The sequence below is a fragment of the Bos taurus genome, chromosome 6 (genome assembly GCF_002263795.3).
Source record: "Bos taurus isolate L1 Dominette 01449 registration number 42190680 breed Hereford chromosome 6, ARS-UCD2.0, whole genome shotgun sequence".
Taxonomy (NCBI): Eukaryota; Metazoa; Chordata; class Mammalia; order Artiodactyla; family Bovidae; genus Bos; species Bos taurus.
The window spans coordinates 43,421,312-43,437,204 of record NC_037333.1 but is presented as its reverse complement, the minus strand read 5'-3'; the positions used below and the strand labels follow the sequence as shown (position 1 = coordinate 43,437,204).

Here is a 15,893-nt window from a genome sequence, read left to right as displayed (position 1 = left end):
AGGGCAGGGACATTTAGTTACTTTGTTCGTTTTTAATTATTTTGTTCATATTCCCAGCATCAAGAATACCTGGCACATAGTAGATACTCAATAAATATCTGTTAACGTTTTCTGACAGTTTGACACACACATCATGATTCGTATTCCCAAGAAACTTATGATCTATTTAAAAGTGCAGACATGGAACTTAATTGTAGTCCAGCGTTTCTATGGAGGACTGAACTGGAAACTTTCCATTTACAGTATTTTAAACAATGTTGAGGCCTAAAGAATAAAGGGCAAGTGTACGAAAAAGATTCTTTGCTATTATTTTCTCCAATCCTCCTGGGAAATGATATAGTATGGTAGAAAAAATAAGGAAACCATAGGCCCCCCATGGGCTTCCCTGGTGGCTCAGAGGGTAAAGCGTCCACCTGCAATGCGGGAGACACCCGGGTTCAATCCCTGAGTCAGGAAGATCCCCTGGAGAATGAAATAGCAACCCACTGTAGTACTCTTGCCTGGAAAACCCCATGGACAGAGGAACCTGGTAGGCTACAGTCCATGGGGTCGCAAAGAGTCGGACACAACTGAGGGACTTCATTTATTTACTTAGGCCCCCCCAAAATATAGATTTAGATCAGTTACTAATTGGCCTTGAGAAAGTCTGTTTAACCATTTGGGGGGTCAGTCTTCTAATCTGCAGAATCATGTTGTTGGGTGAGTTGACTCTTTTAAACTCTTACAATTTGGTATTTCTGTTAGTATGTTCTGTCATTAAGTGAGGCTATCATTAAATACTTGTTTTCTCCTTTCTGTAACTCTTGAATTTTTATCCAGTTTGGTTTGTACTTTTTTGTCATCTCCCATGTTGTTAAAGACACATACACTTTTAAAAATCCAGTTATCAAGGTCACTTTCGAAAATGCTACCTTTGGTGTTATTAACCACTTTGTCTAACCAGATGTCTTAGGCTACCCTACTGTGCATGCTCATCATGGTGTGTATAAATCACTGATGATCACGAGTGATTCTGTATCTAGAAGGAATTCAATATAAAGTATTTAAAGATTTTTCATAAGTGTTGTACTCAGTCTGGTATTAGAAGTTCAGACTCTAAATCCTAGGAAATTGCAGACTTACTCAGATGCTTTGGAAACCCAAAGCCAGGGAGAATACTTAGCGTCAAAGTCATTGAAAAGATGAGCTTCTCATATCGTATTTATTCTGCAAGTATTTATTGACAACCCACTACTCTGTGCAGAGCATTTTAATGGAGAATGAAAGGTGCTCAAGGAGTCTCAGGCCCAATCCCAGGCTCTAAGTGGCTCCTATTCTCTTGGGGACAGGCCAGGAGCCACAGAGAGTCAGGAACCTCACTTTGATTTCCTTCACCCTAGATGGCCCCACAGAGAGGACAGACTTGCTGCTGATTAGCTTCCAACCACCTTGAGACAATTTTCTCTCTTTTTAATGCTATTGCCAGAATATTGCAGTAATCAGATCATTTGACATCGTCTGCATCTTGGCGTCCCCAGTCTTAATATACCGTATAGATCCAGGTGTGAGACATCTGCAGCTGCACGGTTTGCACACATACCTCGTGGTGCTAAGTCTTTAGGAGCAAATAGCGCTGGCTTCTGTAATGGTGCCTTCTAAGCACTTCTTTGGGCACAAAATGTACCATCTTAGAATTTAGGAGTTGTAATGGAAAATTATTATAAGTGTTTCTTACAGTCAGTCTAAAATACATTGTTTTGGCCAGATAAAACTTTATGAGTCATTTAGAGTAGGACTCCTTTCTGAAGTCCTAGTGCTGCTATTCTGATTGATCGATGCTCATGTGGAATGTCTGTTAAATATTTTCAATATTACCTCCCTCCCCCTTCTACCAATATGTAAACCGTGAAACAATTAATGTCTCACTCACTGTAAGTTTACACCTCAGGACCTTTGTACCTACTCTGTTCTTTGCCTAAAATATTTCTTTCTCAGCTATTATGGCTTGCTCCTTCAAATGCTTTCCCTTTCTCTCTCTCTCACATGATAAGGTACATATATATGCATTTGTACTATCTATCTATTTCTATACTCCTTTCTCTATCTTTATACTCCAAATATTTTGTTTCCTTCTATGTATTTATATATAATAAATAATGTATATATTTTGTCTCCTTCTATGTATGCATGTACAATGTATCAGTTCAGTTCAGTTCAGTCGCTCAGTCGTGTCTGACTCTTTGCGACCCCATGAATTGCAGCACGCCAGGCCTCCCTGTCCATCACCAACTCCCGGATATATACATATAAATGAACCAAATATATTCTCTCCATATATATACGTACATATGTACTCTCTGTGTATATATGTATATATACTCTATGTTCTTTGCATGTAACATATATGTATATATAGGCTACCTAATCTTTGGAAAGTCTGCCATCCTCTCTCTACCAAACTAAAATGTAAGTTCCTAGAACAAAGATTATAGCCTGTAGGAGTCACTTAATATATGCATAAGTAATAAAAAATCTATTTGTAAACATGCATATACATATGGTATTTTTGCATGTGTCTGCATGAGTGTAGGGTGTGTCAAGTGTAGGTATCAAAGTTCAGCTTGGGGTAGATTTTAGGAGATCACTTCATGTAATGAACATGCAAGCATTCAGGGATTATGTCAAACCATGCCTGTTAATTCAGACATATCAGCCTTAAGAAGTAACAAGTAGGCAATATCCTTTATAAAATTGTAAGGATTTCTGAGCATTCATGTCTTTAATAATTTCAATGTCACATTTTAAATCTCTATGTTATGTCAGTCTATTGAGTAGAATGTTCTTCCCTGTCCCCTTCATTTGTTTATACCCTATCCCTGCCTCAAAGTCAACTTTAAGTGTTCCCTCTGTATTAATTTTCAACAAGCTAATACTTTGTTTCATTTATTTTGAACTCAATCTAGTGCATGAGGACAATAATAATGATAATATTAACAATAACAAACATAAGTCCTTACTACATACTAGGCACTATTCTATACAATATGCATGGATTAACAGAGCTGAATCTCAAAGTAACCTTACAGTGCAAGTTTATTATTAAAATGTGCTTTTCAGACATGAAATTCGAGATACAGAGAGGTTAAGTAACTTGCTGAAGGTCACATACCTCATAAGGATGAATTTAGGATCCCAACTCAGGCAGTCTCATGTCAAAATTTATATTTTGCCTCACTGCCCCTTTCATAAGAACAGGAAAATCTTATAAGGTTTTTATGCTTTTGATCTTGAAAAAATCTTAAGAAGTCTAGACGTGTTTAAGAAGTATGTGAAAGTGTATAGAGGAGAATCTTCAAGAATCATTTGGCATCTAGTCTATGTAATCAAATAGACGACAAAATGAAAGTGAACTTTATTATAATGATGGTGGTCAGAAAATTCTGAAAAAAGAAGGGCGTGATTGGCAATAAAAAGAGTAAAATGCCATAGGACTAATCAAAAAGAAATTCAGGGCATAAATAACCAATGAGCTGTTATCAACAAGGAAGCATAGACTGTAAAATGTCTAGGGACATTAATGTAAGATATTGAAAATAAGAATTCACATAGAATAAATTAAAAATATGTTATTAATAACTTTAAAAAGCTGCCAGAATTGCATGTGTTAGAAGTTATAAATCTGGGGCTTCCCAGGTGGTGCTAGTAATAAAGAATCCGCCTGTCAATGCAGGAGACACAGGAGACCTGGGTTCCATCCCTGGGTTGGGAAGATCCCCTGGAGGAGGAAGTGGCAACCCACTCGAGTATTCTTGCCTATAAAATCCCATGGAAAGCAAAGCCTTGTGGGCTACAGTCCACAGGGTCACAAAGAGTCGAACACAACTGAAGCAACTTAGCAAGAAGTGATAAATCTAGCATTCATAGAATTGTAAAGTATAACTTGATTTATGCACTTCTCAATAGGCACAAAATAGCAACTTACCCCAAACTGCATAATTATCAGAATCACTTGGGATGGTTATCAAAACTCAGAATCCTGGATGGTTCCTCTAGGGAAATTGTTCTCAACTGGGGGAAGTTTTACCTCCCAGCACATATTTGGTAAAATCTGGTAACAGTTTTGGTTGTCATGATTGGAGAAGCATTACTGTCATCTAATAGGTAGTGGTCAGGGAAGCTGTGAAACAACCTACAACACACAGGGCAGCCCCCTAGAGCAAAGAATGGTCTGATCCAATAGTGCCGAAGCTGAGAAACTCTAATCTAGATACTCTGATTTGGTGGTATCTAATGGGGTCCAGAAATCTGTATCTCTATCCAGGGACCCAGCTTTTTTTATAAAGGCTTGAATATACCAGTATCAGTTGGAGTTGTTGAAAAACTTTTTATTAAAGAGGGACAGAAAGTGAAGAAGAACTAAAGAGCCTCTTGATGAAAGTGAAAGGAGAGTGAAAAAGTTGGCTTAAAACTCAACATTCAGAAAACTAAGATCATGGCATCCGGTCCCATCACTTCATGGCAAAAAGATGGGAAAACAGTGGAAACAGTGGCTGACTTTACTTTTTGGGCTCCAAAATCACTGCAGATGGTGACTGTAGCCATGAAATTAAAAGATGCTTACTTCTTGGAAGGAAATTATGACCAACTGAGACAGCATATTCAAAAGCAGAGACATTACTTTGCCAACAAAGGTCCATCTAGTCAAAGCTATGGTTTTGCCAGTAGTCATGTATGGATGTGAGAGTTGGGCTATAAGAAAGCTGAGCACCAAAGAATTGATGCTTTTGAACTGTGGTGTTGGAGAAAACTCTTGAGAATCCCTTGGACTGCAAGGAGATCCAACCAGTCCATCCTAAAGGAGATCAGTCCTGAGTGTTTATTGAAAGGACTGATGTTGAAGCTGAAACTCCAATACTTTGGCCACCTGATGTGAAGAGCTGACTTATTTGAAAAGACACTGATGCTAGGAAAGACTGAAGGCAGGAGGAGAAGGGGACGACAGAGGAATGAGATGGTTGGATGGCATCACCAACTCGATGGACATGAGTTTGGGTAAACTCTAGGAGTTGGTGATGGACAGGGAGGCCTGGCGTGCTGTGGTCCATGGGGTTGCAAAGAGTCAGACACGACTGAGCAACTGAACTGAACTTAACTGAAAGAGGGACCATTTATAATAGGCTTTGAGGTGGGAAACAGAGATATGAAAAAAATGAAGGGTAAAGGGGAGACCATTCTAACAGAAGAGCAAATCGCACCCAGTAGGACAAAAGATAGTCAGTAACATTGGCTGAGCAATAGATAGTAAGAAGCAATCACAGCGAAACCTCTTTCTGCATGGAAGGCCACTCTCTTCATGGGATGTAGCTGCATTTCTTCATCTTAGTTCTTAACTGTTGATAATTAACTGATATGTCTTTTCAACTCATTTTATATCCCCTAATGTGAGTGTAGATTAGATTAGCCCATGCCCATGTTCATTTTTGTTCTAATAATTTCTTCCATAAAATTCCAACATATAAAGAAGAGAAAGAGAACCAGCTTTTATTAGATATATCTGGTTTGATGTACACATCTGCTGCTCATTAGTCATGTGAGCGTTGGGCTACTAATAGGGTTAATATTGATTTAAATGAAATAATAAGCATAAAAAAATTAACTCAGCCCCAGGAACATGGAAAGCACTCAGTAAAGGTCAGCTGGTGTTTACTATTTTTAAAAATCAAAATAATATGTATATGTCATAATATTTTTGACACTATTTAAATGAACATTAAAAAGTGAAGTTGGGGTAGAAGATAAGGCTCTTATGGCAATCTTGGCAACTGATTATTTTGTACATTTTTTTGATTGATGAAGATTGAGAAAACCCTACTTCACAGAAAGGAATATTTGTAAAGGTTTTGTAAAGATGTAAAGATTGTAAAGTTGTGCTCACATGCACATCTGAAGATATTTTTAAATCTTAAGACCAACACCAAATGATTCAACTTGGCAGGTTAAGTCAGTGGTGGTCTTCACTGTGTTTATGATAAGATAAATAGCACAATTAAGTGTGCATATTGCTTTCTGAAAGTGAATTAGTTATATTTGCATATGAAATCAATTATGTAGAATATATCATACACTATGATATTTACAATCAATTCTTGCAGTAACTGTATGCATATCAAGGGTTCCGTGGAACACAGTTTGAAAAACCCTCTGGTTAAATATATATTCCCAGATGAGTATGTTATAAGGTATAGAATAAAGAAACTCACTGTCGTCCAGATAGATTATATTATCTGTTTTCTCCTGATTAGTGAGCCTGATGCTTCCTGCATGAATAGATAGTTGGACTGGCATGATTTTTCTCCTGCATCTTTTGAGATATGTGCAGATTAATTGTTTAATAATGCATTCCAGTATCTTTCCAAACACCAGAATTGGTGAGATTAAATTTCTACATTTTCAAGACCCATCTCAACACTTTCCTTTACAAAATATTGATCTACAAAAAATGCATGAGAAATAAATGGAAGCTAATTTCAAATAAAGATTTAGATAAGCATTATTAATAAGACAAATATTCTGGGAATGAAAAGAGGTGGGAATTACAGAGGATACAACAATGGCAAAACAAAAGGAGGATAAAAAGTCACATTATAGTCTTAGGACTGGTTAGAGATTTTTAGTTGTTGCTCATTTCATTTTTATTAAGCATCTACTATATGCCACATGTCAGTTGCAATCAGATAGACCTTTCAGGGCTTCTATTTTAAAAAGACCATGAAAAGTAGTTGTTAAAATATATATTGAGTTATAGAAGTAAGTTTCAATAAAAAAAAATGGGGAGGTGGATAGAATGTGTTTGGACTAGTTGGGAGGGTGACATTTGAGTATAATTAAGGGGATAAAGTCCATTCTGAAGGAGATCAGCCCTGGGATTTCTTTGGAAGGAATGATGCTAAAGCTGAAACTCCAGTACTTTGGTCACCTCACGCGAAGAGTTGACTCAGTGGAAAAGACTCTGATGCTGGGAGGGATTGGGGGCAGGAGGAGAAGGGGACGACAGAGGATGAGATGGCTGGATGGCATCACTGACTTGATGGACGTGAGTCTCAGTGAACTCAGGGAGTTGGTAATGGACAGGGAGGCCTGGCGTGCTGCGATTCACGGGGTCTCAAAGAGTCGGACATGACTGACTGAACTGAACTGAACTGAAGGGGATAAAGGGGGCCAATGCATGTGGCCATCTGGCAGAAGAGCCTTCTAGAAAGGGGAAATGGCAGGTGCAGAGCCTTTTGGCGAGGGAATGCCTGGCATTTTTGTGGTCTAAGCAAGGAATTCAGAGTGTTTGGAAAGGAGTCAGCCTGATAGATGAGGGGTATTGAGAGTGTCAGATGATGTAGATCTAATATAGGGTAACCAACCATGCATCTTAGTTAGCCTGCAATAGTCTGGTGATTGGTTGTTGATGGCACCCACTCACTCTCAAAAGTGTTCTGGCTTATATGATAAATTATATGGTGATTTTAGGCTAGTAAGGCACTCTCAAAACTTCAACTCTTTTTCTTAGAGTCGTGAGAAGCCTTGGAGGGCTTGGTCAAAACTGGGTCAAGAGAAGACTTAGGTTTTATTAGGATCACTGTCTTCTGGGTTGAGAATGAACTATTGGGATGGAGTGGCAGTGGCAAGGGTGAAAACAGGAACTAGCATGTGCAGGGTAGCCAGAACTGAGTTGTTTGACTTGAAGCCACACAGCTCACTAAGGGTACAATGGGACTAGGATCCATTCTTATGACTTCTAATCTGGTGTTCTTTTAAATCTGCCCAGTTTCTCTATTGGTTTAAATTTGAGGACAAATGGAATGCCTTAGCAGCTCTTTTTCAATCGATTAGACCTCCTGCTCAATGGCACCACCCAGCTACTTCTTCTTTATACTGTGAGAAATAGACGTGAAACACCCCCTCCCCACCCAATCTGTAATCAGCTCATTTTGAGTGCATCAAACAGGATTTTCTTAGGCCTTTCTCTTGAACTTCTGTATTTACACTTTTGGCTCATGTGACCTCTTCAGAATAATGAACTCCATATGCTCAGGGTATGCTTATTAACTCGTGAGTATGTGATATAAGCTAATGTTAGATAGAGCCTAAGTACAGATGTCAACCTACATTTTATGCCTGCTTAAATAGAAGTGTAAGTATTAGCAGGAATTAAATGGACTCCCACAGGTGTAAATATGTCTATGGAAGGAATCCTTCAGTTTTGCTTGTATTTATTTCAGCTTGATTCTTATTTTATTTTTATAGGAATTAACTTCAATTTTTGTTCATTGCTTTCTTTAGTTAGAGTGTCTAACTTGGAGGAAGAACACAAGCCTTGACTATACACTTACAGTTAACAGTTGAATATGTAGAATGCATGCAAGTGGTTGAGATGCATGTACACATAGATTCTGTTGTAACTATGTCCTTGAGATGAAAACTTCTATGGTTTGGGGGTGTGGTGTGTATAAACACATTTACAGACACACTATTTTAAGTAACCTGAAGGTCCATGGGGAGTTTCCCAGACAGTGAAATTAAAATTTGTGTTCTTTCTATTAGCTACTATTATCATTCAACCAGCAACTTTAGCATCTGACAGGGAAAACATATTGGCACCTAATGTATGCATTGTATCTCTCCTGGTAATAAAGTAGAGGAAGAAGCTAACTCTCAGGGCACAGGGCATTTGTAAGAAATGAACAGATTCAATGTTACTTTTTTTTTTTTTTCTATTTAGTTCTCTGAAAACTTTCAAATTTATTAATGACTAGAGTGCCAAATCCTATTAATAAATGCAATTTGCAATATAAAAAAACCAACCTGTTACTGTATACAGAACTCATATAGACTACCAAAATATACCTAAATAATAGAAAAATATTACTTTGTCCTTGTTTACACTGTGTACCTGAAACAACATATCCTGGAAAAGACATAAAAATACCTATCACCTTAGAGAAAAAGAGGCAGTAGTTTTAAAATACTGAAGATGAGGAGAAAGGCCCCAAAGCACTGGTTTTTCAAAGGTCCTGAAATACAAAACATAAAAAACATTTCTTATATCCCAGCCAACTTTAGTCCCAAAGAAAAACTGTTGTTCTTTTTAAGAAATGGGTCTTCAATGTTACTTTTTATAAGAAATATGTGATGTGATGTAAGATGGTCTTTACTGTCTATGTTTGATTATATTTCTGTTAGACATACACACTTGAGATTAAGGGTTTTGTTTTTTTTTTCTTCTTGCCTTCAAGTGACCATCCCATTTTCAAAATCCTTTATTCCATATGCTAAACCAAATCTAGTGGATTATTTTAGAGGCTCTTCCTATCCAACAGGGTAGCAGTTAGCAACCTATAAGAAATGCCATGTGGGGATTCTGCCCAATTTGGAGTGTGAGAAGGTGGGCAGACATGCTGTTAGTACCCATGCCTGGATGTAAAAGAAGCAATAAAAATCACCATGGAATGTAGAGCACTCGAGGAGAGAAAGAGAAAAAAGAGGGGAAAAAGAGTTGTTTGAAAGTGGGTTTTCCCTATGGCTGACTCATGTTAATGTTTGGTAGAAATCAACACAATACTGTAATGCAATTATCCTTATTAAAAAAAAATGAATGAAGCAAAAAAAAAAGTGGGATTTAACAACCTTTTTAGCAAAGACTCAGACCACTCAGAGCAGACATGTGCAATAAACAATTAGTGAAGTAATATCTGTCCAGTGTAAAGTGGTCTTTTAAAAAATTGAAAACTTCAAATTCTATTTCAGGGCTTTAATCTGAATTGTTATTTTTTATTTCATAAAAACTTTTTTCTTTATTTTGAATTCAGCTTCTTGCAAATCTTGAATCAAACTTTATACATCAAAACCGACTTTGTTACATTTAAATGTTTTGTCTTTTTGTGCGTGAAACAGAGGTACAGAACTTTATGTATGGTGATTCAGGAAGGGGACTCCTATGGTCAGTTGTATTGCTTATTTAAGCCCCTGAATCTATCATAAAATTCACTTTCTTATGTAATTATTTCAACTCCTGGTAGTGTCTAGTGGAACAAATAATCCAAAATAGTGGATAATCCAAAAATGTCATTTATATTTGGCTTCAGAACACATTACCAGATGTTACTCTAGCCGATTTCCCTTCTTAATTAGGCCTCACTTAAAGTAGGAGTTAATTTTGTCTTCATTAGCTGCTTCCAAATCAGCAGTATGGGGCAGGAAGGAAACCTAAATCTTGCTGGGAATTTGGGAGGAAGGTGGCCCAGTGCTGAGATTCGGCTGTAGATCGTGCTCAAAGAATGGAGTTCAAATATGGCTAATCAAGATGATGGGCATATACACCAGAGATGTTTATTGAGCAACTTCTTTAAGAATTCTAAGACTTCTATCAACTGTGTTTTTTTCTCATGAGTGCAGAAAATTCTGTAATAGAAATTTGCCAGATAATAACCCAAAATTTTATATAGTAAAAAAGTGGAGGTTCAGAGAGGTTAAGTGACCTTTCATACAGATTGATCTTGGGGTAAACAGTAGTGCCTAAGGAACCGAAACTGATTAGTGAATGATAAGAAGACACCACTGTTTCCTTCTTATTGATGATTTAAATAATAAGGAAGAGTGAATTCTCCTGGCCTAATTCACATTAAGAGTGTTAAGATAATGAAGCTGTGATTAAATGGCTATTAAACTATTTTTATCAAACAGAGATCAAGCAAGTGTGAGAATCTGGGGACGCAGAGTGTAATTGCAATTCTACAAGATGTGGAAAAAATTACTATCCTAAGCAGGGCATGGTCCTTCCAAAATAGCCTGCATTAAAAATATTCAGGATACCTCATGCAGTTTTCACTCTGTGTTTCTCCCTTCAGGTGTCAGGATCTCAGAGTCCCTCATCTCCTCCTTAATTTAGTGGATTTATTCACTCTGTGTGCAGTTGGGTGAGTTGAATGCATTGTCTGCCCCACCATGTATAACTGGTTGAAAGATCCTTTTGCCAACGGCTCACAAAAGAACAAGACCTAGATATTATATACTGGATCCCAGATTTCAATCTTGAGGTGACTTGGGACATGCAAGGGGGCAGAATCTACCTTTCTTCAACCGTACCTTTTGAATTATATCACACTTAGTGCAATTCATATAGGGGCCCGCAATCCCAAAGAGAAGAAATGAACTTTCTGGCTTAATTGACTGCTCTGAACAACCATTTATTAATGACACAGCATTGTTTCAGATTTGGGTGTGTGTGTGTGTGCACTTACTCATGTCTGACTCTTCATTGTGGCTTGATTGCCTCACACTTGCCTATTTCCCATTTTTATGTCTGCCTTTCTGCCCTGCACTGAGACTGAGCTGTTTGTGTAACTGTAGATCACCACCCAGTTGGTGATCTGCTCTCTCTTTTTCTCCTCTTTGCTTTTTTGCCTTTAGTTATGTGGAACTAATCCATATATTTTTTTTATAAAAACAGTGGAAGTGGAAGTGTTAGTCCCTCAGTTGTGTCCGACTCTTCATGAGCTCATGGACGGTAGCCCACCAGGCTCCTCTGTCCATGGGATTCTCCAGGCAAGAATACTGTAGTGGGTTGCTATTCCTCTTCCAGGGGATCTTCCCTATCCATAGATTGAATCATTGCAGGCAGATTCTTTACCGCTGAGCCACTAGGCAGCTCTATACTGAAGCAATAATGGAAAGCAACATTAATTGTTTAACAGAGTTCTTTTTGTCACATGCATTGCCTTCTCTGGGTATTCAGTTGTTGAAACTCACGTCAAAGTAATTGAAATTGTCAGAATAAGGTATAATGTCCACTCAACTTTACATGTTCAAATAATCTGTTGAGCTTCAACACAAAAGTGTCATTAAATCTTCTTCCTAGTCTGCTCTGATGAAAGAAAACAGAATTTGAAATCACAGCATTCTTTTCTTTCTTAATTCAAGAACAACTCTATCAAAACAGTCTTAGAGCACCTCTCTGAGTAACACATATACACGGATGGTAAGAAAATGAAAATGTTTAATAATTATTTCTAATGGACATTGACTATAGTGATTACAGTCCCACTTTTCCATACTGATTTAAGACTAGCCTACTCACTTAGCATACCTCAGCACACACACACACACACACACACACACACACACAAATACACAATGCCAGTCTTCCATTCCACAAACTCTTCCCTCCCATTGTGGTTTCAGAAGAGAGGAAAATTTAAATAGCTGGTGGTTTAATCATGTCTTGTAAATTAATTATGACATTATCAAGCTCCAGTATTTCTGCCATTGAATTTGGTGTACATTCACCCAGGCTTATTAAAGAAATTGGAGAAAAGTAGTTAATTTAAGTGTTCTTTGTCATTTTGACTTGATTGGAATTATCATGGTTTGTTTACACGAGGGATAGAACTAAGATGCTATTGTATTATGTGATTGAAAGCAAATAGGGGCTTGTAGTATTGCTGGGAAGTCAAACACAAAATGTAAATCGGAGTAAACAAAACTACTCATTTATTGGTAAACATGCTTAACTATTTTTGCCTAAGGTCTTTTTGAACTTCAGTGAAATAAGCCTTTATGGAAGCTGGGTTATCTGGAAAAAATGTCCAATTTATTTATTTAAACTGTGTATGTGTGTGTGGTTGTGTGTATGTGCATGTGTGTGTGTGTGTAAGCATGTCTGGTATGTTTGAGACATTTCCAAAGACTATATTTATTAGATAATATGGAGATATTTATATTAATGTAAATCTCATGATTTTGAGATGATTTTAAGTAATATATTTCATTTAAATATAAGTTTTATTCAGAATAGTTCAATAACCTGAATTTGGTTTTTGGTACATGAGGGAATCTAAGTTAAAATTAAAAGGGAGAGATTGGCATCTTTGGATACCAGATAATGATCCCCACAGAAAATAGGGGCAGATTATTTCATGATCTTTATTAAGGTTGCGTGGACAGAGGCCAGAAGAGTTGAGGGTGAGGGGGATGCTCAATAAAGTCTTTCTACTCAACTGAGCAATTTGGATTCTAAAGAATTGATCAATTTATGGAAGGAAGTGGTGCCTTTTTGAAGTTTACATGTCACGCCTTCTGGTTAGAATTTACCTCCTGCACTACAGTCTAAAGACTCAGAGAACTGTCACTCTACCCTGCGTGTCTCAAACCACTTAACTCACAACGTCAAGTCCAGGGGCATTAAGGAAATGGAAACAAGTGTTAAAAATGCCGAATAAACTCTACCATGAGCATATATTGCTCTTCTTGGCTTCTTGAATCCAAAAGAGAAAGAGGTTCATAGTTTTCCTCCTGGATGGAGACTCATCAGTAATGAGGGAAAACAATTTTTCTATAAAATAGAATGTATATGTGAGAAAGGCCTGCCTAATTTCTCTAGTAATACAATTTGATTTTCTGATTAGCTGTCTTATTCTGTGATTCTTGTAATTTTGTCAGGTCAATTAACTGGAGTTCGGTGCTAGCGAGAAAGGAAGTATGGTCACTGCTGGCTTCATTAGATGTCAGCAGCTTAGGTGCGTTTTGTAATAGAATCTGTGTGGGATAATTGAGCTGATATTGTTAATGTCATAGTGTATAGAACTTAAAAAATGACTTAAGAAGCAGGTCAGATTGGACAACATGAAGTGCTTAAAGAAGAAAAGGAAAATAATCTACACAATATATATTTTTTGCAAAAAAAACGCAGATCAGTGAATTACTCAGCGAGTAATCAGTGACTTACTGTATTGGATGCCCAGCATTGGCATTGGTCACCCAGGTACACAAGAATATAGTTCATTGCCCTATCGACAAGGTGTATAAGCTCCAGTTTGGAAGATCTTGAGGTGGTTTTTTTTTTGTTGTTGTTGTTGTTTTCTTTTTACAGAGTGCTGAAATAAACAAATATTATCTTTTATAACATGTTGTTTACAGGTTCTTTCCTTCCATTGATGGGTTCTCAAAGGGGCAGAGTTTTGTCTTATTTCTCTTTGTGTCTCCAACACCTAGCATGACCCTGACATATAGTAGGTGTTCAAAAATGTTTGTGCAATAAATAACTGAAAATCAGCTTTCCAAGGATGTGTTGGTGGGAATGAGTGTAGCAGGTGGGAAAATGAGTTCAATTTATATTTGCAAGAGCCCCTGTTGGAAGGAACATTGCCCTAGAAAGTACCCTTGGTCTTAAGAAATGAATGTGTTTGAGATATGCTACAAATAAGACCCTACTTAGTGACTGGCCAGGTAAAGAGGATTCAGGGTAGTTCCAGAGTTAAGGATCTGTAGAATTATTATACAAACCCAGAAAGTCAAGAGAAACAGCAAGTTTTTTTTTTTTTCCCCCCAAGAAAAATCCTTAGTTTGAATTTTGAGACAAGGAACCTCTTATCAGGTAGAAATGTCCAGTAGGCAATTATAGATTTATGACTAAAGTTGAGGAAGATGTCAAGGAGAGAAATAAATGACTGGAGTGTTCAGTGATGAAATTATAAATGAAACCATGGAAAGTATATAGTTTCTCTTGGTATACTTTGAGTTTCTGGCAGTGTTTGAACAGAGAATTATCTAAACATTTTGATGCTTATGCTATACAGGAGACGGAAACACTATCGAAGCACTGTCTGAAGCTGCGGTAGATAATGGGTAAAACACTCTCAAGCCCTGAGGTTCTCTAAATCTTCTCTTTTAGTTAAGAAAATAAGACATAAATATGAGAAAAATGACTGTGAACAAGACAGAATCACAGTTAGCATTATTAATACAGACATAATAAATAGCTAAATTAGAAAGCTCAACAATCAGAGATTGATCCAGTAGAGGTGGTACTTGATTGTATGATTCAGACCAAAAGGGAGTTTGGAATTTGAGGAGGACGTGATTTTTGTGTTATGGCATAAATGTTCCAAATTTCATGTATCATGTGCTCATTTGGTTAAACATATTCAGTCTATGCTGATTAATAGATTACTCATCTCCCAGTGTCAACTCACTCATGTCTTCCTCTGTTTTACTGTCTTTGCAGAAGATAGATGAAGAGAATGAGGCAAACTTGCTAGCAGTCCTCACAGAGACACTGGACAGTCTCCCTGTGGATGAAGACGGATTGCCCTCATTTGATGCACTGACAGATGGAGATGTGACCACCGAGAATGAGGCTAGTCCTTCCTCCATGCCTGACGGCACCCCTCCGCCTCAGGAGGCAGAAGAGCCGTCTCTAGTAAGAACCCTTCCTACTGTTTAACAGGAATTGGAGTTGCCTCTGGCTACCCGCTGCATGGGTATGATGTAGTAACAATAAGGTTTGGATTTTTCATTTAGACTGATGCCAAAATAATCCCCAAGCACACTCAGAGTTGCAAATTCTGTGATTCCCTGTTGAAAACTGTTGACAATACAGACTTTGTGTGGTCTTACTGCAGCTTTTTGAAACTATCTTTTGCTGTTTATTTGTAGGTTTTGATGTCTTAGTATTATTTATGTTTGTGGTTAGAAACTTCAAAAATGTAGATGACTAAAAGAATAGACAGAAAGTTCACCTGTAATTTCAAATAGCTTCTAATATCAAAAAGGATCAAAATCTCCTCTTGTTTTAAGATGTATCATGAGCATGTTCGGGAATTTTAAATAGATGCATAGTTTTGAATGGTTGCATAGTATTTTATTGTTCAGAGATGAACCAATTCATTAAGCAATCCCTTATGGTTGGTTATTTAGTCTTTTTCCTATTTTTTTTCATGATCATAAATTGCATGATAATTGATATATTTGTAGTTTTATTCTCATGCATATTATTTTAGAAATAGAGGGTAGATCAAAGAACATGCAATATTTTAAGGCTTTGCATCCATAATTCTTATGAAGATTGGAAAATAATAGCACATTTGCAA

At 37.2% G+C, this 15,893-nt stretch overlaps 1 protein-coding gene across 12 annotated transcripts in view; it reads left to right on the top strand.

The window, feature by feature from the left end:
- PPARGC1A (PPARG coactivator 1 alpha) overlaps nucleotides 1–15,893 on the top strand; it is a 714,770-nt gene that overhangs the window by 658,028 nt on the left and 40,849 nt on the right. For all 12 annotated transcript variants that reach the window (XR_009494753.1, NM_177945.3, XM_059887361.1 and 9 more), the window contains 1 exon segment: nucleotides 15,029–15,223. Coding sequence is in view for 11 of the 12 variants with exons in the window: in NM_177945.3 (NP_808814.1) it covers nucleotides 15,029–15,223 (195 nt within the window). In the remaining variant the exon portion in view is untranslated.